General features: G+C 35.6%; 1 protein-coding gene across 9 annotated transcripts in view; it reads right to left on the reverse strand.

Moving 5' to 3' along the window:
• Nucleotides 1-25053, reverse strand: part of LOC309406183 (sodium channel protein type 2 subunit alpha-like) — a gene marked incomplete at its 5' end in the record, with an annotated part of 51336 nt that extends 26283 nt beyond the window's left edge. For 2 of the 9 annotated variants that reach the window (XM_082001268.1, XM_082001269.1), the window contains 16 exons: nt 1563-2015; nt 3949-4305; nt 5451-5624; nt 7438-7676; nt 8450-8582; nt 10059-10406; nt 11047-11337; nt 12207-12413; nt 13264-13405; nt 15452-15515; nt 19115-19351; nt 20428-20519; nt 20921-21049; nt 21923-22012; nt 22395-22513; nt 24781-25053. In XM_082001268.1, coding sequence (XP_081857394.1) covers nt 1563-2015; nt 3949-4305; nt 5451-5624; nt 7438-7676; nt 8450-8582; nt 10059-10406; nt 11047-11337; nt 12207-12413; nt 13264-13405; nt 15452-15515; nt 19115-19351; nt 20428-20519; nt 20921-21049; nt 21923-22012; nt 22395-22513; nt 24781-25053 — 3348 coding nt within the window. Of the gene's footprint in view, nt 1-1562; nt 2016-3948; nt 4306-5450; nt 5625-7437; nt 7677-8449; nt 8583-10025; nt 10407-11046; nt 11338-12206; nt 12414-13263; nt 13406-15451; nt 15516-19114; nt 19352-20427; nt 20520-20920; nt 21050-21922; nt 22013-22394; nt 22514-24780 lie in introns of all 9 variants that reach the window. The other 7 variants (XM_082001266.1, XM_082001267.1, XM_082001274.1 and 4 more) reach the window with 6 other exon arrangements.
• Between the last annotated feature and the right edge of the window lie 1624 nt (nt 25054-26677).

Raw genomic sequence — 26677 nt, forward strand, 5'->3', positions numbered from 1 at the left:
TACTAAATATAAAATAGTGAAGAATCAGGTATCTGATCACTGGATAATTTCCAGGTAAGGGTTAGATTTAACACAGTTATCAGAGCAAGAGTAAACTACCTGGGTTCATCAGATATTCCTTCCACAAAACCAAGTTTTAGTAAAACACACAAATAAGGCCAGTATCCTGTATTCAGATTATACATAAAAGCTGTAGCAGCTGTTCAGCAGACATTGTAGCTTCCTTACAAAGCACAGTTAATACTGTAAAACAAGTTATGAATATTATTTGCTTTGCTTTTAAGAGGCCTCTTAGTCACCTAAGGTCTTCTCAACTGAGAGGTGAACATAATATATTGAGTAACAGAACCTCCAAAAGTAGATGGAACAAATCAAGTGTCAGGAAATGAGCTGCTGAAATAACAAATGAGTGTAATAGTATTGAACACTGCACTCTACAATAGAAGAAACACCTAAAGAGTCACCTTATTACACCTTTTGAATTTAAACTTAATTTAACTACACTTTGCTAGAACAAACTTATTTTCTAAAATTTGGAAAGAATATGGGCAAATTCCTTGCCAGTTCAAAAAACAAACAAACAAAAACCTAAAAAGCCCACAATCAATCAAATAAAATCCCCCACCCAAAACCCTGAAAGAAAACAAAACAATCCAGACAAAGCAATCCTGGCTGGAGTATGGCTGTCTGCACAAGCAGTGACACTCCATTAATGTCCTTGTGTCTTCAGGTGCCAGGGGAATTGATACCAGACACAGTCTGCACTGGAGCCACAGCATAGCAATCTGAATTTTCAGTGCCTCTCAGGATTCTGCTGAAATCCATGATTTTGCTTTTCCCCCAATCTGCAGCTACTGACAAATGACTATTTTCCTAAAGTTGACCTAGTTTAAGGTCAGGCAGTTGTCTTTGGAGTGACTGGTTCAAAACTCCCAAAACCAAGCAAGAAATTAACATTTTTTTCATTCAGTAATTCTATTTTTTCTCATAATTTTTACTTGACATCCTCACATTGTAATACTGACATTGTTCTCTTGGCTTTCCTCCATCATTTTAACTTCAGAACCTGAAAACTGTTGTTATTGCTCTCATTAGACTGAGTCAGCACCTCTGTTAGATTATCCAGTAGAAATAATGACTATTTCCCTAGAATTCAGTGAGCTTTAAAAATCAGATGCAAAGTGTATTAATATTCTTCATTAATATCTCCTCTAACCATCTTACTTTCATCCTTACTTCATGGAAATATTATGATTATATACAAAAAAACCATGTCTTTTGACTCTGTTTATTCTGTGTGTATATATATACACACTAGTTTGTCTATCCAAAAATTTGGAAAAGCTTGTTTTTCAAAACCCTTTTATAAATGGGTTCATATACGTTTATACAGTTCTGCCTGGATTTCCCATTCTCTTTAGCTCCTCTGTCCCACTTTATTCACTCTCAGGACAGCCCAACAGTCTCAAATCACAATTGCTTTCTACTTCCAAGCAGGAAGAGCCATCCTATGAAAGAATACAATTGGTATAATTAATTCATAGAAGATATTTAAATCTTACCTCCTTGCTTTCCTCCAAATCTGAGTCACTGCTAAACTCTTCTGTATTTAGATGTTCAAAATCAGATTCTCCAACAGCTATTGGTACTGTAACAGTAAGGCTTGGGTTGTTTATGAATGATGTATAATCACTGCCACCTATAACAGTGGCCATTCCATTCTCATTTTTGTGATAATTTGTATCTATCCTTATTTCAGCGATGGTACAGTTGGAAATGCAATGGTCTCTCTCATCATTCAACTGATCTGATACTGTTCTTTGATTTACAACAGCTTGTTTCCCCAAAAAAGACTTTTGGACACATTCACCTGCTTTTTTCTTCACATAATCTATTCCCTTCTGAATTCTTGCAACAGCAATCTGTAAGTTGTTCAATTCATTATCATCCTCTGTAGGAGAAAGGCTATCTGAACTAAATGAACTCAGCAACAAGGCCAGAAAAAGATTCAATACCTAGGGAAAAAAAGAAAGACAATACAGCTGACTTTTCTCACTTAATTTTCATTCACATGCATCTTCTATCACCCCTTGTGATCAGCTTCGGCTTCATGTTCTCCTTTGCTGTATATAATTCTGGAAATTACACAGTAAGTAAAATGTAAATGCAATTTAAGCACAACAGCTGTCCTATACTCCAATGCAGGATTTTTGTGGTTTTGCATTGCTGTATGACTATGAAGACACTTGTAAATTCTTCTTCTGTTCATATTTGTAGAAGGTCAGAAACTACTTATTCTTTGGTACTGACTGAACAGATACAAAATGTTTACTTCCTGGCACAGGGAAGCACTCTGCAACAGAAGACATAGCTGATCTGTGCAGAAAACAGCTTTCTTAAACACTGATCCAAACTCAAACAAACATTTTGTGGTATGCAACTTAAAAATGTAAAGCACACCCCCTCTCCTAATCACCAAGTCATCCTCTTCTCATGGTAAGACAAAACATAGAATAGATATGAGTTATACAAGCCCAGAGTTTACCAGGAGCCCAAATGATACCAGGATAGCCAAAGCAGCAGAGTACCAGCTCTTAAAGCCTTCAGATCAGCTCTTACATGCAGCTTTGAAGACAACAGGGTAAAACTATGTGTTGGGAACACAGAAAGACAACTGGATAACAGAGCCCTGAACATACAGCAGGGATTGTCTGCTCCTGTAAGAAATTCTACTACAGCTACAGCATAAAATCAGAGTACAGTAAATACTGTGGAAAAATTCACAGAGATGGATATTTCATTCCACAAAGTTCTATCTCCTGGTTTAGCAAAGTATTTGAGGAGGATGTTTTGTTTGGTCAACAAATTTCACAGTTCTCTTCATTATAAAGCAATAGATTTGTAGAAAATCCTGGAGCAAGTGGCTGCACTTCTAGTAGTAATGCATGACTGGCTTAAAGATAATTAACTTATTCCTGTTGTTAGATGTTTTATTCCTAAAGAATGCCTCCAGGACGTCTAATTTAAAATCTCTTTTCCTACTGACAGGTGCCTAAAGGAAAGATGTACAGTAACAGAGGACGACTCAGCAGGCAATGAGAAAAGCAGAGCAAAAGGCGGAGCAATGAAGGCCTCAAATACTGGTGAGTTAATAAGTATAAAACATATTTATAAAGACAAATTTATACACAATAATGTACAGATCTGATGCTTTCCTCTGAAAGACAAAAACAAAAGAAGATATAATATAGTCCACTTTAAAAGTGTCTGTAAAAAGCACTTAAGAAATACGAAGCAAAAAGGTGAAGAGGTGAAAGAAAACATGAAGAATCTGAATCAGTTTTTTTCTGCAGAACTGCTGCCTTCCAATTCAAGTTTCCTTACCCCACTTGTGTAAAAAGTTGGCTCTGCAGCAAGTGGGGCTCAAAATGGCTTAAATTTCAGTGTCTAAGAATGTTAAAGCAGTCTTTTGGACAGGAGAGCGCAAGAAAAAGAAAAAACCCAAAGAACCTGGCTATGAGTGACTGGAAGTAATGCCTCAATCAGTTAGGGAGAAAAGGCCCTGCTATGTCCTCTTCTGCAAACAGCAAACTCGCATCCTGGGAGTGTAACACTTGGGGTGCCTTTGCTATTCTCTCTCTCTCGGTAACCAGGAGTAGTCCATAAACACCTGAACACACGATGCTTCTCTTGCTTCTCTCTGTCACCCGTATCCTCTAAATTGCACTCCAGACCCCTGAGGGGCGCTATCCTCCAAGGTGAGGATTCTATATAGGATCAGAAATCCAACAAACAGAAAACTCTATTTCAGAACCCACAGTCATAACAATTTCAAAAATCATAAAAAACACATTTAAACAACATATTTAGTAATGCTTAAAAATTTCATTACTGGTCCTATTACCACTCTTTTTCTAAATGAATACTTAAATTATTTTGGCTACATACCACTAGGTTTCCAATCACCATGACCATCATGAAGACAGTAAGGCACATGGATGGGCCTGCAACTTCCATGCAGTCCCACATCGTTTCTATCCATTCTCCACACAGCACTCGGAATACAATCAAGAAAGAGTGGAAAAAATCATACATGTGCCAGCGTGGAAGTTCACAGTTCTTAGAGATCTTGCAGACACATTCCTTGTAGCTTTTTCCAAAGAGCTGCATCCCAACCACAGCAAAAATGAACACAATGATGGCCAGCACCAGGGTCAGGTTACCCAAAGCCCCCACTGAGTTGCCAATAATTTTTATCAGCATATTTAGAGTTGGCCAAGATTTTGCCAGTTTGAAAACTCGCAACTGAAAAACAAAAATACAGAGACATTATTTGCATTAGTTACAAAAACGCTATAAAAATAAACAACAGATTATGAACTAGTGACTCTCAGCAATAGCAAAAAAAAAAGAAACTTCAACATGATTCCAACAACTATGACACAGAAACAGAAGTTTCATAAAATCCACACTCTTAAAGCATAATAAATTTTAGACTTTACTCTTCTTATTTTTTGTGTAGCATATCTATATTCTTTTCCACATGAAAGAAACAGCACACTGGTTGAATTTATTCAGATAGTGAATTCTGAACATGACATACATCTCAACCATAATGTGCAGAAACAAATTTATAAACCCAATAAAGCTCAACAGGATTCTACTGCAGAAAAATAAAGGATTCTGAAATCCTCGAAGGATGGTGTCTTCCGAAAGAGTATTGCCTCCAAGAAATTTAAAAAGGATCAGACAGATTCACAATCTGGAAGCAAAAGCCAAACATAAGCCCCAAGTCAAACTTTTCAACTTATGAAGGGGAAAAACTATAAACCACACTCTTTTTCTTTCCCATAACCCACCCCAAATAAAAATGGTATTAATTATTTTTGTTTTCAGATAAAAGCAAATTGAAAAAGACTACAGGGAAAGAATGTCTCATAGTTCATTCCTCATTTTTAAAATAAAAATATTTTTCTAATAAAAGTAAGAATTCCTTTTTTTGCCAAGGGGAAAAGAAAAATCAATCTTTTTAAAATTAAAAAATATTTTTATAATTTCTACATTTTAAAAGAACACTTATAGTCTTTTTCCAATTTCCAGATATGGAAGTAGACAGAAGACTACAAATGTTTTATTTATTTATATCTCTTAATAGGCACTAAATAAATTGTACACTTCACCATGCTATACCCAACTGTGCTAAAACAATTACAATAAAATATAGCTCTTTCCCTTGGAAAAAAAATACTTAGTTGCTCCTGAACCATAAAACAGCAAACACTATTCAGTGATAATATAAATAATTTTGTAAAACATGCTTGCAGAGATATTCTGTGACACTTAGCAAAACATATACGTAATATTACTAAAAAGTGTCTTATTGACATGAGTACAGTTAAAATACAAACTTAATGCATTAGCAGATATACTATTATCACTAATTTATTTACCAATCTGAATGATCGGAGAACGGATAATCCATCCACACTTGACAGAAAGAGTTCCACCAAACTAAGGGTAACTATAAAACTATCAAAAATATTCCAGCCAGCTTGGAAATAATAAAAAGGATGCATGGCAATTATCTTGAGAACCATTTCTGCTGCAAAAATTCCAGTAAAAACCTGAAGGAAGAATGTTCATTGTTACTTTATAGATGAGTACAAATAAATTGAACCAGCAGCCAAAGAACAACTTAAGAAGCAACAACGCCCTTACAGCAGGATGCCACTAAGGAACATTATCACAAGCTGAACCTCACAGAGAGGATAAGTGGCAACATCAAAATGCGCTGTAGCATAATTCTATTCACTTTAGTTAAATCTGAGAGACATTTAGTGACTAGTGAGGAATAAACTATTCCTAACAGGCTCCTGCTTGCTCCACTTATCTGCTGCCCTTCTAATTAAAGGAAGAGGAACAGTTGCAACAGTTGCTCTTGCCACAATGGAAGATGCTTTAACACAGGTGCGTGGAAAAATATGAATTGGTCATAAATTGGAGATTGATGTGCTATTAAATGAAGTCTCCACGAGAACGCACAGATACAGTAAGCATGTCTTTTTCTAGATGCCAAAAAGGCCAATTCTGCTGAGGCTCATGTTTGAAGTAAAACTCCCTTCTGCCTCTGAATGCCTCTGTTGCCTTCTCAAGCAAAAGGCAAACAACGTCTCTGAAAAGGGAGTAAATTCATTGTATTTACTGTAGATGTATGTCCACCAGTATCCACAAAACTGCATAAATTATTGCCTTTTACTAGAAAGATGAAAAAGCTTTTTAAAAAATCATGAGCATTAGACAGTCTTTAAAAGATAGTGCTACACAGTTCAAAAAGCAAGAAACCAACTGCTGAAAATACACCTGTATTATAGTGTCATTTTAGCTGACTGGGAATTAACATAAATTCCTATCATCACGTAGGAACACTTACAGTCACACAGCTCAAAATTAGATTAATATTAAAGTACTCCCTCACACATGAAAGGAAAAAATGGTTGTGTTTCCTGGGTAAAACACAGGCATGATTACAAAACAACCCTTGGCAACAGCTATTGATCCTCACCTATTTATCTGCCCTGTCTTTCTCCTGAAATACATCCTGAATCTATTTTAAACAGCAACATGACATGATTATCTTCCACAGACAATGATCTCTGACTCCAGGTTAAGCTGAAAATATTGACATATGTCTGTATTGGCTAAAAATATCAGCATATAATTTAAATGTTGACACATTAACAACTCGGGACTTAAACCTGAATACATTCCCAACGTGTACTAGAATTTCATATATTCTAATAATCAAATTGTTTTATTATTTTGTTACGTCATAATCACCAGAATTGCCACTTACAAAAAGCATAGGTTAAGAAGTATAGCAGATAACACTGTCTGTATTATTGCCGTTACAAAACAAACAATCTACCCCAATCCTGACACACAGACTGTGTTCACTAGGGAACAAAACTCAACTGTATCAACAGACACTCTTGGCATTCTGTGCCTTTCAGATTGTTATGGACCAATCAAAGCAACATTCTTCATGGAAATACAAAAATAACACGAAATATAACAGTGCAAAATAGTAATTAAAAATAACATCCAACTCTTCTTGTATTATCAATGATACTTACAGTAGAAGGGATCTAATTTGGCTCCTACTTTTTTTGTAATACTAAACAAAACCAAATCAGATTTCTTTTCTGGTTTCGTGTCACTCAAATTCTGGTTGTCAAAAAATCTATTTGCAGAAATTTTAATATAGGAATCAAACTCTTAAATAAAACATATTTCAAATGGTATTTTTAGACTATTTTTAGTACAATTAAACCTTTAACATTTATTTTATGGAATGATAATAAAAATAATAAAAGTAATTCTGTTTCAAAGAGAAACCAGGTTCCAACTGTATCAAATTATATAGCTTGATGGACTTACCTGATTTCCTATTTTAAGTACATTGTCAAACTCTTCAGTCATTGGATAATGTTCCATGGCCATAAACAGTGTGTTTAAAATTATGCAAACAATGATAGCCAGATCAACAAGTGGATCCATTACAATAAATTCAACTACATTTTTTACTTTTAACCAGGGCTCCCAACAATTCCAAATTAAGAAAGTGTGGGCAAACTTATACCAGCAAGGTGGACATTTTTGCCTGGATTCTTCAAGTTCTGGGGAAAAAAAAAGAAATGTAGAAGTTTTGGAGAAAGTGAAGATAAATTTTTGTTTATCTGCTTTTTCAGGTTTTAATCTTTGTCCCTGGAACCATTAAGGACATTTGGAAGAACCTCCTCAGATTTCCAGCAACTTAACTTACTGTTGCTGACTGAAAAGGTTTTAGAAGACTAGAAGTAAAACCTCAAAAATCTTGTTTTAAAAAAAAACCCCTAAACTACTTATGCTTACATCTAGGGATGGTTTTCTCAGTAAAAATTCCAACTTCACAGTCCTCTCAAATGTCTAACTACTTATTCACAGGAAAAGTAAGATTAATTTAACTATGAATAAGTTTTTGAAAACTATTCAAGATTTTACAAGAATTTCACTAAAAATAATTACACTGTTCCAAATAATCCTACTACAAATTCCTTCTCCTTATTAACTAAGGCCTGGACTTTAATTTTCTGGAGTATTTTTATAGTATAGTTAGTGGAAAATTTATCACAAGGCATTTCTTCCAATAACTGTATTGTTAAACATTAATAACTAGTATAAAACACATACATATAATCTATATTAATTAGAATGCGTTTCTTAGTTTAGTCTGCTTATCAGATTCCTTAATATCTTTTTTCAATATGTGCAAGCACTTTTGTTCTATTATTCAATTTATGTATTTGCAATGGCTACATACTTTTGTCTTCCGTATTTGCACTGATACAATACCTTCAAGCAAGTCTAAGACTATGTCAAGAAAGTTCATGCATCTGCAGTTATAACACACCTTCCATTGTATTTGTGATAATGCCAGCTATACTCATGGCTCTTTGCCTTAAATTCGGATCCTCAAGTAACTCCATTGGTATTTGATATGAACTTGTACGCCTCTTTTTTACTTCTATTTCTGTAGTAATGCTCTATAAAAAAAAAAAATAAAGGGGGCATAAATTAAATTCAGCTTTAGAAATACTGCAAAACAGGTATTAGAAAGACTCTTCAATTTCAATGAATTCATAATATATAAAGCTTTGTATTTAAGTGCTGTTACATCAGATTTTTTTTCCATTATACATGTAACATAAGCCTAGTATTTTTTTTAAATGGCTATTTTCATGCTATACTTCTGAACAGTATTAATACTTATGAAATACTAAAAAAAGATTTTCATATTTAGTTCCCTTTCTCTACCAATATTTTATTTCCAAATTATTTCCATCACAAGATACTTATAAGAAGTGATTTATGTTAGGAAGTTTTCTGCAATAACAATTATTCTTTAAAAGTAATTTTCATAGATCAGTCTTATCTCCTTCAAAAGTAATTTAAAGAATATCTTTTACATTGAATTGCTGTCATCTCTGATCTATTTTTTGAATTTCAACTGAAAAAACATAAAGACAACTGACTTAATTGACCCAAAAATTGAATAATTTTTTTAAATTATTTTATTTTAAAAATTGAAAGTTGTGTTGTATCATTGAACACACCTCAATTATAAAAAAGTTTTGAATTTATGAGCATGGGTAGGGCTTTTTTCAGAAAATTAAATAAATGCATGAAAATGAAAGTATAATAAACTACAAGAATATTACAACTGTAAGGAATCTGGCTGATGTACTTTCAGATGCTGTGACCTGTGTAAAAATTTTTGTTTCAAAAAAGAATGTTTTTAGGAAAAAAACTTGCAACGGATCCCTCTGCTCCATTCCTAAAGTAGACGGAGGGAAAAGAGAAAATTGACCAGAAAAGGAAATGGATGAATTTGCATGTACTTTTTTATTTTAATTATATCCTGATCCTAGGCAGTGAGAAACTCAGGCCATCTCTGAGACCCTGAGGAGAAAAAACAGCCTTCAGAGCTTCTAAAATGTCAACATAATCTTAAAGGCTATGCTACATTTGCATAATACCAAATATACTGGGGAGGTGGGGGGAGAGTAGAACCAGCAGATTACTGATAGAGAATTAGGAAATACATTTAAAGAGAGGCTGAAACCATAAAGAAAGAAAACAAAAATTAAAAGAACATAAGAACATGCTGAATGTTTAGAAAGCTGAGCACCCTATTTTGGGTTCTAAAATGGAATTAGGAATGGAACATTACCAATTTGATTCACTACACAGGTGCATGCACAGCCTTGTTCCACAGGTATATAAAAATGTGCTACTTTGTTCCCTTTCATTTTCATAATTCAGCCTCTCACTTTTGAGTAATCACTGTAAACCCATTTTATTACAGTAAGATATCCAAAAGCATTCACAACTTCTCAGCCCTTTTTGAAGCACTTCATTCCCTTAAAACATTGTCTGGTGCAATTAAGAAAGGTCATGAAACCTGGAGTAATTTAAAACTTTCTTACATTGTCATCAGTTGTTGGTTTATCTATTATCACCTCTGGCAGAAGCTGTCCAGTAGGTGACAGCAGACCTGGTGGTCCATCCACTAAGGAAACCACCCCATTGCAATCCACAGTGCTGTGCATCTTCCCATTCACTGGAAACACCGTCAGCCTTCTTGATGATCTACTAGTCTGACTGATGTTACTACTGCGCCGTTCACCATGTCTGCGCGGCAAAAACAGAGAACCTCTTCTGCTCCCATTATCCTCAAATGTGCTGTGCTCATCATCAGCAAAGTCATTTTCAGATCCTATCTCTTTTCCATATTCTCTAAAACTGAAAAGACTTGTTCTGCTACTGCGTCTGGGAGAAAACAGGGAGCCACGAACACTCAGTAAAGACTGCAAAGGAAACAAACAAAATGACTGGCTGAAGATTTTAAATATACAAAATACACGTCTATGTGTTAAAAATATAATAATTTATATTCCCTGGGAATCTGCCAGTGTTATTTTTAATAGAGTGCCTTAGGTAGATTTCAGACGTGCACTAGAGATGAGAGTCATCTGAATGGGTAAATTTACAGTATATGTAAAACCATTATTGGAGAGAAAAAAATGAACATGCATAAAGCCATAGTAGTTTCCATTTCTGTATTAAAAAGAAAAATGAAGACTTCTAGTAATTCTAATGATTCACGTAGGCCATGCATTATGTTAAAAGATATCAATACCCTTAGATCTCTACACTGATACATTATATTTAAATTTTCCTTTTATGAATTAAAAAGGGATTTCTTTTTCAAATGAAATAGGAAAATGCTGTTGTGCATGTTAAGACCCACCAGATCCTAAACCACAAGATGTGAGAGATCAAAATACTTGTTAGGTACACTCTAGAAAATAATACCAACAGTAAGTTGGTATTCAAAATAATGCAATATTATTTTTCCTTGGTTATATTACTTTGCAAAGTTGCAGTGAAGTTTGTTGGATATTACCTCACAACCCCAGAAAATGACAGCTGCACTATTCACAGTACCTGGTGGGGTGATGTGAACGGCTTCCCATAAGCAAGTCTGTTTCCATCAAAAGAAAAACGGAAACCTTTCCTTCTGATACTGCCATCTGATTCAGACTTTGGAAGCTTTTCATCCTTCATGTGATCCTCTTCTCCAGAGAGCTCCGTCTGCCTTCTTTTCTTCCTTCTATTTCTCCTTTCTTTGGCACTTTTAGAGCTAAGCTTGGATGCTTCCGAAGAACTATCTGAGGGTCCACCAATCCCACTTTCACCGCTGTACTCCGTCATCTCTGCTGCAGCTGCTGCTATTGCCTGCCACAGCAATTATTTAATGTGACGTTTTACAAATCACACCATTTTTTAGAGAAAGCTATAGTCCCTGTTCCTAAGATTTATACAAAATTATTTCTAGATGTGTGACAAAAAGCCTAGATAGATTTGTACAAAACTTCAAATGGAATTCTGTAATATGAGTTAAAATAAAAGGGCAGTTATGAAAATTACCATTTAAATGGAGTTCTACTTTGCATCTATATCATGGAGTCAGCCTGCATTGTGTACAGCATTCTGCCACAAAGTTCATTAGAAAATACTTGAAAATTAAGAAATGTATTAGAGTGAATGCAATTGCAAACAAAAGAGCTAAACAGAGTCATACTTCAGTCTGTATTAACTTTGTAAACTAATTTTAACTGTTATTGTAAGTAACAGCTTCCTTAAGCTGCTCTTGGGAAAAAACTTTGGGGTACTACTTCCAGTCTTTGATTCACTTGGATTTGCAACACAAGTAGCAAAAATGAGTCAGAAATTCATGGATAAAATATTTTAAACTCTAAATCAAGGCTTGACAAGTATTTCACAAGTATTGCAATTATTTCTAAGCTGAGAATTTTGAAAATCATCATGACAAGTTAGAGATAATACCCCTAGATTAGAAATATTTATTTCATAACTATTATTTTGATTTGGGGAGTACTTTTTGTTCTCAGTTCAGAAATTCATTAACACTTCAGACATGATACATTTAAAAAGCAATAGAAAGCCACAGAGACAGCAGTTTAGAGTACCTGTGAGGTATGTAAAGGAATGGCTTTTTAAAAAATATGTTCATTAATGGTTTTGTTTTGAACAAAGAGCATGCAAAGGAATATACTAAAGCTCAAACTCTTGTTAGAAAATACCTGAGCTTCTTCTTGCTGCTTCCTCAGCTGTTCAAGCATCTGCTGCAAGTCTGCCTCCCTCTGTTCTGCTTCGACCATAGTTGCTTGATTTTGTTCTTCATAGGCCATAGCAACAACAGCCAAAATCAAGTTAATCAAATAGAAGGAACCCAGAAAAATGACCAGAACAAAAAATATCATGTATGGTTTGCCAACAGCTCGTAGCGTCTATAGGAGAAGAAGAGAAATGATCCATCTGGTGAAGACATGCATCAGTTCTGCAGTTCATAAGTATTTACTGCATTTTAAAAGTGCAAAACTATTATTGAGTTGTTCTTCCTTCTGTAATAAGATCATACAAGCTTTCTGAATTACAAAGTAACCAAAATAAAGGGAGTATTCATGTATGTGAAAACCATATTAAAGGATCATGCTGATTTGAGACAAACCTCTTAATGCCTAATAATCTTGAAAAGGATGCGGGATCAGAGTAATTAATGTAAATCACACATCACAGGTTGGAAGCTTACTATGCGTATCATGTATTAGCATGCCTTCACCTTGAAATAACGAAAAGAATTAAAGATGGCCCAATTGATCAAATAATTAAAATAGAATATATACAGACTTTCACACACCATATAATGAAAAGCTATGGTAAGAAAAGTAATTTATATCAAGACATGCATTCATAATTATCAAAAATAGAATTCAAAGTACAGAAAAAAGGATTCTGATATTGCTGAGTATTTTTACAATTTTTTTACAGAGTATTTTTAAAATTGAAACTCCATATTAAAGTTTTTGAAAATAAGATCTTATGAGGCACAAAATGAAATATGCACTGTAAAAATTAAATAACGGATTAAAAAAAACCCTCATGTGCTTCTTCAGGTGAGATTCTGCATTAAGTGCCCATGTCTGCTTAATTCTGCAACTGAATTTGCCTTCTTTCATAAATACTGTTCGTTTTCAGTTGCTAACAGCAGCAATGGTATGCAATATAAATACGAATGGCCTTTCCATGTTTGATTTGGGGCCAGTGTGACACTAACCACAATTTTTATTATACACTCACCAGTTGATAAAGATTTTCCCAGTAGTCCTGTGTCATCAGTCGAAACAGTGACAAGAAAGCCCAACTGAATGTGTCAAAGCTAGTATACCCATAGTTGGGGTTTCTACCAGCTTTCACACAGATAAACTCTTCTGGACATTTACTAGAAGGAAAAAAAAAAAAAGAAAAAGAGAAAAAAAGAAAGTAAAGCAATCATATAATGCTAAAATTGTTTAAAAATAATTGTACCTTTAGCTTCTAATGAAGGTTTATTAGATCTAATTTGTGAAGGGGGCTGCCATTTGTGCCTTACAGTATTTTAAAAATTAGTCAGGAAATAAGAGTGTTTTTTTACAAAAAAACAGAAAAAGGCAAACAAGTAAACAAAAATCAATCTGTCTTCCTACTGTCTTTCACCGTTATACACAAAATAAAACTTATTCCCAACAGTTTGGTATTACATCACAGAATCACAGAATCATTAAGGTTGAAAAAGACCTTTAAAATCATCAAGTCCAACCATCAACCCAACACCACCATGCCCACTAAACCATGTCATGAAGTGCCACATCTACACGTTTTTTGAATACTTCCAGTGATGGTGACTCCACCACCTCCCTGGGCAGCCTGTTTCAATGTTTGACCACTCCCTCCGTAAAGAAATTTTTCCTAATATCCAATCTAAACCTCCCCTGGCACAACTTGAGGCCATTTCCTCTCATTCTATCACTAGTTACTTGGGAGAAGAGACCAAAACCCACCTCACCACAACCCCCTTTCAGGTAGTTGTAGAGAATGATGAGGTCTCCCCTCAGCCTCCTCTTCTCCACGCTAAACAACCCCAGTTCCCTCAGCCACTCCTTGTAAGACTTGTGCTCTAGACCTCTCACCAGCTTCGTTGCCCTTCTTTGGACACGCTCCAGCACCTCAACATCCTTCTTGCAGCAAGGAACCCAAAACTGAACACAGTATTCGAGGTGGGGCCTCACCAGTGCCGAGTACAGGGGCACAATCACTTCCCTACTCCCACTGGCCACACTATTTCTGATACAGGCCAGGATGCCGTTGGCCTTCTTGGCCACCTGGGCACACTGCTAGCTCATACTCAGCCATATGTCAACCAGCAGCCCCAGGCTCTTTTCTGCCAGGCAGCTCTCCAGCCACTCCTCCCCAAGCCTGTAGCATTGCATGGGGTTGTTGTGACCCAAGTGCAGGACCTGGCACTTGGCCTTATTAAACCATCTGCAGATAATTCTTCAATGGAAAAAATATATTTACTTAACACAGAGATTCCATAAGGTAAGTAATTCCATGCAAAAAAAAAAAAGTCAGTATACATATTTTATGCTGAATTTTGTCTGTCAGCAGAGTTGGCATACCAGTTTTATTGGTTCTTCAAGTTTGTGAATTAGTCAAGCCAAATTAACAAATTCTACCAACTCCTCAACAGCAAATAACTGTTGTAGTGATACTTTTATCTCCTGAAACTGTACATATCAGTTTTGATAGTAGGTGATCCAGTCTTGGATCAACTGTAGGTGCACTGTTTCAGTTATGATTCCATTCTTGAAGGGTAGAAGAGGTTCTTGCCCCTAAAACCTCCATAGAAAGACACTATAAAGATTTCTTTTCATACATGTGAATGTATATTAGATGTGTATTTACACACACACAAAAAATTATCTGGTAGTAACTTAGAAATATACATGGAATGTTTACAAAAAAAGATTTAAATATGTCTGTTTTAAAGACATAACCAACCAAAACCAAAGGATGGACTGATATATCACTAGAATATAGAATTATGTGGTTTTGTTACAAAGAACTGTCACAAAGAGGCAGCAAGACAGTGCTGTGCATGCAGTGCACAGACCAAAGAATCCTGAAGATGTCTTCCCAAAAGCTGGTCATAAGGCCCAGTGCCCTATGACTATTTTAGAGATGAGAAATGGCATGAAATCCATGATAAAGAAGTATGTTCTTAAGTCATTGATAATACAATATCTACCTGCTGAAATGGAATTTTCTAGTTACATAAGAGTTTTTAAAAGAAACTTACAGTGTTTTCTCATTTAACATTACTTACTATGAACCATGACCACATATTACTGACTGTGAAGTTAGGTAGCTAAATCAGTTTTTAAGCTTAGAATTATATTTTCTACATTTTGTTTAGACAGGTAGTAATATAATTTTCAGTGTACCTTACCCTGCATCTGAGCTATTCCCACAAAGCAGATAATCCTTTTGTCCTTCTATGCGATAGAAATTACCTAAAGAAAAAATAGGAAGTCACATGATTATAAACAGAAGGAGGTTTGGTGGGTTTTGTTTTTGTTTTTGCAAGGATGAACATATGTTCAAGTTATCATGGTCTGAATGTTCATAATCACCCATTCATGTTTTTCCAATAATGGGTTCAAATACTGGCACATCCATACTGGTAAGTAAAGTTGCAAAATTAAAGAATAAAATAGAAACACAATGTACAAATAAAATCCTAGAACAGTAAGTAGAACAGCACAAATTTCATATTCTCTTCTTGAGTCATAGCAAACACTGAATATTCTTCTAAATCCTGATGTTCAATAAATGACAGAAAGAAAGCACAAAGCTTAAAACTCCTTCTCTTATTCAGTACATCGATTGTAATCAGACAATTAATGCCTATCCATTTAAAATTGAACTATTTACAATGTCTGGCTAACAGTTTGGAAGTCAGAGCAACATTAACGAGCACATCCTGTAACTGAATATACGAAGGCAGCATTTAAAAGGAAGCAGGATGTTCCAATGACAATGTTACAACAGCTGCTGTACTATAAAAGAGAAAAATCTGTAAAGTTGTTTAATTGTAAGGTGGTAGCCTTCAGAAATAAAGGAATATATTTTGTTATTAATTATTAACAACTGTGCTGTCCTTAAAAAAAAAAAAAAAAGAAAAAGAAAAAAGAATACGGATAGAAAGATGATAACAAATTGGGGAAGAAGTTGATAGGACTGAGGGCAGACCCCATTCAGAGGGACTTAGGCAGGCTGGAAGAATGGGCTGACAGGAGACACATAAAATTCGGCAAATACAAATGCAGAGTTGTGTACCTGGGAAGGAAGAACCCCTTGCAATGATACAGGCTGCCCGAGAGCTGACCGGCTGGAGAGCAGCTCTACAGCAAAGGCACTGGGAGTCTTGGTGGACAGGCAGCAAGGTGAAGGTGAGCCAGCAGTGTGCCCTAGCAGCCAAGAAAGGCAACAGCCTCCTGGGCTGCATGCAGAGAAGCACAGCTAGCAGGGCGAGGGAAGTGACCATCCCCCTCAGCTCAGCACTCACTAGAGTCTACCTGGAATATTGTGTCCAAGTTTGGCTCCCTCAATGCAAGACAGACATTGATAAAGTGGAGCAAGTTCAGAGGGTCACCAAGATGATGAGGGGGGCTGGAGCATTCATCCTGTGAGGACGGGCTGAGGGACCTAACCTTGTTCAGCCTGGAGAAGGGAAGGCTGTGGGGGGGAGTTGGTAGAAAGCATCCAGCAACTACAAGGTTATCAAGGGGACAGAGACAGGTTCCTCCCACTGGTGTGTGGCAGCAGAATGGCAGACAATGGGCATAATTTGAAACAAGAGAGGTTCCGACCTGATATAAGGAGAAACTTTTCACCATGAGGTTAGCCAGGCACTGAGATCTGGAAAAAGAGACAGAAATCTGGAAAAAACTCTTATCCCAACTAAACTAACTGTCTGTCATCCTCAACTAATATCCTCAATGTACCTTTCAAGCTGACAAATGACTCTGGTTTCACAGGGTAAAAGACTATTGTAGTATTTAAATAGTCAGAAACAGCCCATAGGATGAAGAATATATGAAGATAGGAGAATTCTAAACCAAACACTTAAATCTAGTGATGCCAAAATACTACCATTCAAGAACGGTACTTACACAATGTTAGAAAAATTATAATCCTATTGCTTCCATAGTATCTTTAGAGCTGGCCCAAACTCTACATGTTCAGAAAATGATCTAAATGTGAGGTGTCAATACTTTGACATGTGGATCCAAGACCTGTGCATATCTTTTCAAATAGTGAATCTGGCCTTGTTCCTTAATAAATGAAAATGCACAGATGTTAAGAAAAGCCACGAGAGGGTATCACACTTAGTCACAGCTGACTAGCATATGATATGCTGAAAGAAATGTCATATGGAGGAGGACCCACAACTGAGCCCAGTGAAGTTATAATAAAACTGACACATACAAATGACTGAGAACAGGTTACATGGGAAAGGAGTACAAACAACTAGATGGAACTGCCCTGCCTGCACCAGCACGCTGTAGAGACTCCCAGCAAAGTCAATGGTTGTAGCACAGGAACCAACTGACATTCTGGAATATTTTATAGTTCTGCCTTTTAGTTTTAGATTGCTACTTAGTAGGAAATGGAAACAGAGACTCTATATACTGTACTTGAAGAGAGAATTCACAAGTGTTTTCCAGCATATGAGCTATCAGCCAAAATTGCTCACAAAGCTGATAAATACCACCACCACCACTCCATTATTGCATCCCTTCTGAGGCAAATAAAGTGATAGATGGCACATAAAATGTAAATACAGTCACAGAACTTACAGAGCTTTAACAATTCAGAAGTATGGAAAAAAAAATCTGAAAATACAGAAAACAGCAGAGAACTTCAATGTCCATTTTTAAGTAAGGAAGGAAATGACTCATCAAAAAGTCTATAACAAACGTCTTCTACTTTTGGGTCAGTGAGGAGGAAAACTAGCATCCACTATTTTATAAATTTCTTCTTACTTAAATACACTACTTCTACAGTTAGCTACTGAGCAATACCCTGTAAACCCACTTCCAGCACAAATACAAACATCAAAATGAATCAAATTTTTGGCAATTAAAACTACATCTCATGCTTCACTGTGTATTACAACTTTACTGGTGCTATCTCTTAAAATGACATCCCCCCAAAAAAATTAAAAAAAAAAAATCTGTGTGTTTCTGAACCAGTCTGAATGTTACCACTTCAGCCTACAGAGATTAAGACTGTTGAAAAACATCTGGATAAAGATGTCTTTGTCAGCCCCCTTAGTAACAACAACAGCTGCTACAGACAAATACCATCTCTTTCCCCACCAGAATCTCTACTTGCCTAGTGAGTTCTTTATTTCACAGACGACAGTTGGTTTCTTACCTTTACCTAACAATAAAAGTACATCTTAACTAGGAAATATTTGATATTTATCTAGTGCTTCTCTGTCTTATTTATAACTTAAAGATACAACGAGAAGCTAAGAGAATTGGTTTTGTTCAGACTTGAGAAGGCTAAGGTGTGTACCTACAAGTATCACATGAAAGACTGTAATGAAGATGCCTGACTCTTCTCAGAGGTGCACACTGGAAGGGTAAGAGGCAACTAGCAAAAGTTTGAGCATGTGAAATTCTGAATTGATATTAAAAAAAGTTACCATGAGACTGGCCAAACACTGAAATAGGCTGCCGAGAGAGGTTGTGGTATCTCAGTCCTTGGGGATATTAAAAACTTGACTGGACATGGCACTGAGCAGTCTGCTCTAACTGGACCTACAGCTGAGTAGCAGTTTGTCTGGATGACTGTGGAGATCCTGTCCAACCTACACAATTCTGTGATTCTAAAACCAACCTAACCTATAAATATATTTTTAAGTGCAGTTAATGGAAAGAACAATCATGTCAGCATGAGTTTGGGATCCAATACATAAAAATCCCTACTCCCTTGTCATTGTATTTATTTGATTTTTATCTTTAGCTTATAGTATGAAACAGTAATCTTGTGTGTGTGTTTATACACAAAAATGTTAGCAAATTACAACAGTATTTCTTACTTTCATTCTCAATGTATGCCGTCCAATCAAACACTGTACCATTAAAGTACGGAGCTAGGTATTTTTCAAAAGACGTTGAATTTTCTGATGGCCATAACAAGCATTTATTCTTCAAATTGCCCATGAACAGTTGCAGTCCTATTAGTGCAAATACACTCAGGCAAAACACAGTCAAAATCATTACATCTGAGAGCTTCTTCACAGACTGAATTAAGGCTCCAACAATAGTCTTCAAGCCTGCAAACAGAGGCAGATTTTTATTATAATATTAAATATTTACCTAAGATAAAATGCAATGTGGACTACTCCAACACATTATTAAATATCATGCACAGCTTTACAAAAATAGTCTTAAAATATTTAAGGAAATATTTTAAGGAAATAGGAAAATGGTACCAATAAGTCTCATCATTCTTGACAAATTAATTTGAAAATATAAATGGGGATGAACAGTACACATTCCAAAGCACCTGCTCTTCAAATGAAGAAGCAACTTTTTATTCATGCTCTCTATACATGTAAACTACATGTAAAGAAAATTGTTCATTCTATTTTCTTCTTGATGCCTCTTGCTCCAAACCGTTGCCAGTGTTCTATTCCAATATACATATACTGGTTCTATAATAGCAAACAAAACCAGAACACAATTGCATTGTAATAGAAATTTTAATGATTGCATTCTATTGCAACCTCTTCAACTGGAGGTGCCATTTGGCAAAGATAGGCATCTTAAGGTAATAAATACATCATGCAATTCCCATGCTACCCTTCATTATCTTATTCCTTTGTCAGGGATTCGACTTTTACAACAGACTGAAATTTTCTATCCCAAATGTATTCAATAAATGGTAACATTCACATTAGTAAGATAAAAATGAAAAGAATTAATTTTGATCCTTCATGTGGGAGAGAAAATTTGACATCATGAAATGGTAACTTACATAGGCTATGTAATTCAATCTATCATGCAAGAATGTATTAAACTCTGAGGCTGAGTGTTTTACAGAATTAGAAAAGGGAATGAAATTGAAGTTATGACTAAAACTTGGATGCTTCTGTTAAAAATATGAGTTCAGCTTCTGTGGAATTTCTGTCAGCCTTGGTGTTTAATCTCGCTCTCACCTGGAATGACTGATATTGTTTTCAAAGCTCGGAGAACTCTGAATGTTCTCAACGCTGAGACATTGCCCAGGTCCACAAACTCTGTCACATATCTGTAGTGAGGGATTCCACACACAAACACAACGACAGCACACACAAAATTAAACAGAGGTGATGTAGAGGGCCTACCATTTTACACAGTTACTTCTTACCTGGGATTACAGAAATAGTTTTCAAAGCTCTCAATACTCTGAAAGTTCGAAGAGCTGAAACATTGCCTAGGTTTACAAATTCTGTTATATACCTGTAGGATTAAATCACAGTTATTCAGAATTAAGGTAGAGTGTATACTACTTACCTGGACCTGTAATATTCATATTTTCCCGCTTCAAATAAGTTTTCCGTAAGAGACACAACCCTAAGTATTTCCATGTAATGTAAATTAAAAATGAAATCGATTTCCCTGATTTTATTATTTAAATACCATTAAAGATTGATTGTTCATTGGTAACTTCTCTTTTGTACTGTGGGATATTCCACTAATTCTACCGTGTGCTACATTAGTGTAAAATATTAAACTGGAAAAAGCTGAAACACAATTCAACTACAATTCATTTAAAATGAGCTAAGATAACACACACAAATAATTACAGGTTCAAAAGAAGTGCAAACTGATATTCTACTTTAAAAAAATTATATACTTACGCAAAGGAAATGACAACAAAATCAAGCCAGTTCCAGGGGTCACGAAGGCAAGTAAAATCATTTATACAGAAGCCTCTTGCAAGGATTTTTACCAGAAATTCAAAAGTATAAATTCCAGTGAAAGTGTACCTATGAGAAAACATCCAAGCAAAAGTTAAAGATTGTCATTCAGTGATGCAACATCACAGGCATAAAGGAAAAATCACTCAAAACCAGTGGTTAGTACATGCATTGTAATAGCAGTTACAAACTCACATAAACTCTGACTACTTTCCCACCATTCTTCTGCAAGATAATTGGATTTATTTATTTGAAACATATTTTTTCAGTTTATGGAATATAAGGTTTTGAAAATTCAGCCCAAATAATAATAATCATGACTAACATGAAGCAAATATTTTAGTTCAAATAAAAATTTCATCATGATTGCCATGACAGAAATAAAATCCATGGGTAGGTGAAACCTAGTGTTTACTCAAGTTACTTGATGGCTAAGCAGGCAGACTTTAGAATGTTAAACAATAATCCTCATCAGAGGTGTTTTCTTTAATGAGGATGTGTGTCCCATTTTTAGATGTTACACAAAATGAAGGTGCTTCATAGGGGCTATAGAAAGCATCTTCCACACTCCAAAGCAGTAGTTTCAGGTTGAATGTCTATTTTCTTTCTTTATTTTTTTCTTCTTTTTTTTTTAATAAAAATGCTAAAGGAACAACTCGAGGGAGAATGCATAAAAACATTACTTGTACAAACATTCTGAACAAAAGTATTAATAAGAGTTTTGTTCAGAGAAAAAGGTTAACAGTATCACAGTTTCTTTCATTTCTAGAGCTTGGAGGTCTATGCTGCTTTGAGTTGCAGGTAGGATCAAACTCCAGGCTCGAAAAAGGAGAATATAGGTATTGCACGCAAGGGTAAGTAAAACTACATGGTCTAGTTCTTAATTTAGCTTTTCATTTTTAAACCACTTAAAAATTTATTAGCTAATTTAAGTATACTTACTCTACATTCTTTGTCCAGTCTGGAAGGTTACGCCATGTCATAAATACACAGTTTGTCAAAATAGTGAGCATAATGAGCATGCTGAACAATGTTGAATGTAGTTAAGGAACAAACTCTTTTTTAATGCTGAATTTGCATCACACAAAACATGAGGAATTGACCAGGCTATAGAATACTGACAACATATCTGATACCAATCAGTTTCCTATCACTAGTAATGTCACAAATAATGCAAAGATATTTTACAATAATGATGTCTATACCATTAACTCTGTAATCTAGGTATACATGCTATGCATCTCTTCCTCTGAATTTAATCAGAGGTTTAAAGTGACAAATCTTAGCTCTGATTCATTTTGAGGAAAAGAATAAAGGGCAGGAACACATTTAAACACTAAACAAAAAAAGACAGTGTGATTAAATATTTAAAAAGATCAATAATAATTTTTAACAAACTCCTTGAAAAGGATATGAATGAACCAAAATCTTAATAGCTATTCTTCTAATAATATTGAAAGGAGAGAAAAGGTACAAGGCAGGTGTGGCACTGAACCTGAAGATTGTCTTCCCTTTATTCAATACTATAAATGTCTTTTAAAAAAAACAAAAAGGGGTGGGGGATAGGAAACAGGAAATTAAGGATACATGTTAACAACTTTGCCATAAATAGAGGCTGCACTTACACAGATGTAAGTAGCCAAATTTATTTTCAGTAGAATTACATAAGCAAATATCAGATTCTAAATTTTCATGAGCAATGAAAACTGAACACCACACATTCTTTGTCTCTGCGCTCGTAAACAAAATCTGCCTTTCAGCATTTTCCAGGATTAAATAATTACATTAATAATACAATTAAAAATTTGTAATTTTTAACATTAAAAACTAATCCAGCTATACTACTTGCACTTCAGGTCAAAGCTGGCAATGCAAAACAAAGCACCTAATTAAACATTTTTGGACACTTACAAGCAATTATTTAACCATTTCAACACTTTAAACTGCTTCTGAGGTAAGGCATCCTTGGCTTTTAAAGGCTTTATTCCCTTTATTGCCCATGCAGTCATCGCTAGTACCATTTATGCAACCATTTTTGATTTTGACTAGGAGACACAAGGAAAATGTCATCTAATGAAATCTTAACTCAAACTACTTCTTATGATTATTCTCCCAAAATGTTAATATCCAGAAATAAGCAGGTTTTAACATTGAATCTTTCTGTTTTCTAATGTTACTCTGTCATAAAAGAAATAGATTATTTGACAGTAGCATTCATAAAGTTGCAACAATCAAAAATTAAAAAAACCTGCATCTGATTGTTAGTCTTCAACATTCTGTACCAGAAAAAAACACTGCTTTAACTTAGTTGCTTCTTACAGAAATAATATAGCTCTTAGGTCACTCACTTATATGCAAGGTACTAATCTGTTGATTATCTAGTATGTCATTTCAAGAAACTGTTCTACGTTTTTAATTCAACAAGCATTTTATTGATTTACACAATAAAATAACCACTCACTGCTTATCTTGTACTGCCTTTTTAATGTAAGCTCAATTTCCCTTTCATTATGAACATTGTTCCCCACCTCATGCCTACATAAAAACATCTTTTCTTCATCTATACTTGCCAAAGTCATCATCCTTGCTCTTTTCTCCTTTTGTTATCATTATATCCTTTTGTTATCATTATATCTATAAAAGAAACCAAGTGGCACTACAGTACATATACATAAATTCAAAATTTGTCTTCAGGTCTATATTGGGTCTGTAATGTAGACCCAATATAGAACCTCACTGTGTTTCAATACAGTGTACAAAGTACACAGTTTTAGTCTTTACACTCAGTCCCACATTAGAAGTGAATGTGGGGCTACTCACATTAATGTTATTTTTATACTATTTTGCTGAACTGGTACTGAGCCACAAATCCTCTTTTACATTAAACAAAACCACAGCATTTATATAAAATTTCTGTGAAAACTTCGCATCCATGCCGATGTACAGTGATTCTACAAGGAATGATGCGGAGACGTTCAAGAACTTCCTTGCTCTGTAACATACTATTATTGAGGGCATATAACCACCTCAGATTGTTGTACCAGTGTACTGTCTTCATGTTCCTCATGGGACAGTGCGGGAAGGGATTACTTGCTGGGGAATTGGTATCAAAATCATTGAAAAATGTAGCTGGCCAGAAAAATCAAATCCCCCTCATGAGACTCAGAAGAGTTGCAGTGGTCCTGAAGCAAACTCCAGCATAACAAACACACATGTAAGTGACACAAATTGTTACCAATCAACAGAAATCACATCCCATAAAGCTGGCAATACGTGATAATAATTTTATTTTTTTTTTAACTTATGTCTCTCCCTAGTCAAATAGTGTTTAGCATTTTACTTTTGTGTAAAAAAAACAAACGGAATGTTTGACAGTTGATTGTTTTGGCAGATGACTGAACGAGCACTTTGTCCAAAGACTACCCTACAGAACTAGATCTCAAGTACTGCCTATGATTCTTAGAAAACCCAGGAACAGGAGTAGCCAGACAGAGAGGAAGTTTTCAAATGCTTCAAAATTCAGTCAGATTTGAAGAGATTAAAGGAAATCTAATGCAAAATCCACTAACTCAAAATATCATCATAAGGAAACCTTAGACATTCAAAGAAAAGCTCTTTCTAAAAAAAGGCAACTTAAAAAGTTACAGTCATATTTATAGTGTATTCAAAATAATGAACACGGTATCACATACTGCATAATATTTTCAGCCAGGGCTTCTGACTACCTCCACACCAGAGCATTTATCACTTTACAGTTCAACAGGAGTGTTCTAAATACACTGTTAATAAAAAACACTTACTTTTTTATTGATATAATATGGATCCAGGTCCTCCAGGGGCTCAGACACCATCCCTGGAGGAATATCACCATAAATAAATGGCAGTGTCTTTCCTGCCTCCAAGTCATTACTTGGCTTTGGGTGATTTTCTTCATGACCACCATCATCTTTATGCTCATCTTTGTTGCAACGAGATGTTTCATCAGCAATACGTTTTTCAATAGCTGCAAGAGATTCTTTGGTGAAATAGGAGAAGCTGCCAGATCCTGGTGGTACCAGCATTGGCTGTGCCATCTTTTCATTCTGCAAACTTTAAATGCTTTTAGGCTCTTGCGCAAGATCCTAGGAGAACATGAGAGAACAAGAAACAGAAAATAGCGGGCAACAAGCAACAAAAATCCTCATATAAAAACTTTTGGCATAGTCATCACCTGCCTCTTTTCTAATTCTAAAGCACTGTAGCAAGAAGTATTTGAATTAATTGTCAGATACTTAATAGAAAATTAGCTACCTCGACTTTCCTAAAGTAATGACGTGGTGAACAGATACAAGTTATGAAGTAAAGAAAAAAAAAGATCAACTTTGTATACAGTTTGTCAACTCAGGTACATACAAACCTCACAACAAGAAAAAAGGAAAAACATACTAATTTTCCCTAGCCTAAACACTAAGTTAAAACACACCTTATTGTGAAAAGCTAAGAAATGTGTTAACACAGCTACGTACTGCAGTCAATGGATTTTTATATCAAGTTGGCACAGTACCTTAAAAAACCTTGCAACTTACATTACAAAGGTAGAAGGAAAAAACATGCCCTTTCTATTACTCTCTTCATTTCTGATGGTAACACTACTCCATCTGGTGGGTTCTACTATGCTTGCTAAACTAATGTTTATATTATACTATTAGACAGGTGCTACATAAATGCATTCTATACGTAAAGCAACATGCACAAGCAGAAAGCAATTGCAGTGAAGTTTAGTCTTTCCCTTTTTGGGATTCCTGACGTGCATCTTTCTGATTTTTAATTGTAACTTAGGTGGTGCTATGCTCCATAATTCAGGAAGTTATGATGTATTACGGGTTTTAGATTTACACAAAAAACATGACATACTCTCCATAAAGTTACAGTGTTCTCTCTGAGGCCAAATATATTTTCAAAAGGCCTAAAAACTAATAAATTGATTAAATTACAACAAACAATAAGTTTTCAATAGATCACTTCTTTCTAGGTTTCTATATTCTACAGTGAGAGCACAGTTAACACCCATGGCCGCAATATCTGCAGAATAAACCAATTTTATGAACAGAGACGAAATGGAATCCAGTCCTGCTTGCTGACATTGGCAAGTGTTGTAAACCTTGTCAGCACAACATTGTAGTGGGTTGACCTTGGCCGGCTGCCAGACTCCCAGCCAGCTGCTCTCTCACTCCCACTCCTCAAAAGGAAATGGTGGGGGAGAATAGTGAAAAAGCATATGCATCGAGATAAAGACAGGGAGATCACTGTCATGGGCAAAACGGACTCAACTTGGGGAAAATAAATTTGTTGCCAATTAAAATAGATTTGGATGGTGAGAAACAAAGACAAAACCTAAAAGAACTTCCCCCTGCCTTGCCCCTTTTTTCCAGGCTCAACTTCACTCCTTCATTCTCAACTCCTATACTTCCTCCCTCTCCCAGTGGCATGGGGAGGATGGGGAACGGATCTGGGGCAGACCACTGCAGTTCCCCTCTGACGCTCCTTCCTCCTCACATTTTTCCCCTGCCTCAGGGGGTCCTTCCCACAGGCTGCAGGCCTTCAGGATAAGACTGTGCCAGTGTGGGCTCTCTGCATGCCACAGTTCCTTCAAGGAATATCCACCTGCTTCAGCACGGTGTCCTCCACAGGTTGCAGTGTGGACATCTGCTCTGGCAT

The sequence above is a fragment of the Phaethon aethereus genome (genome assembly GCF_964289735.1).
Source record: "Phaethon aethereus genome assembly, chromosome: 6".
NCBI lineage: Eukaryota > Metazoa > Chordata > Aves > Phaethontiformes > Phaethontidae > Phaethon > Phaethon aethereus.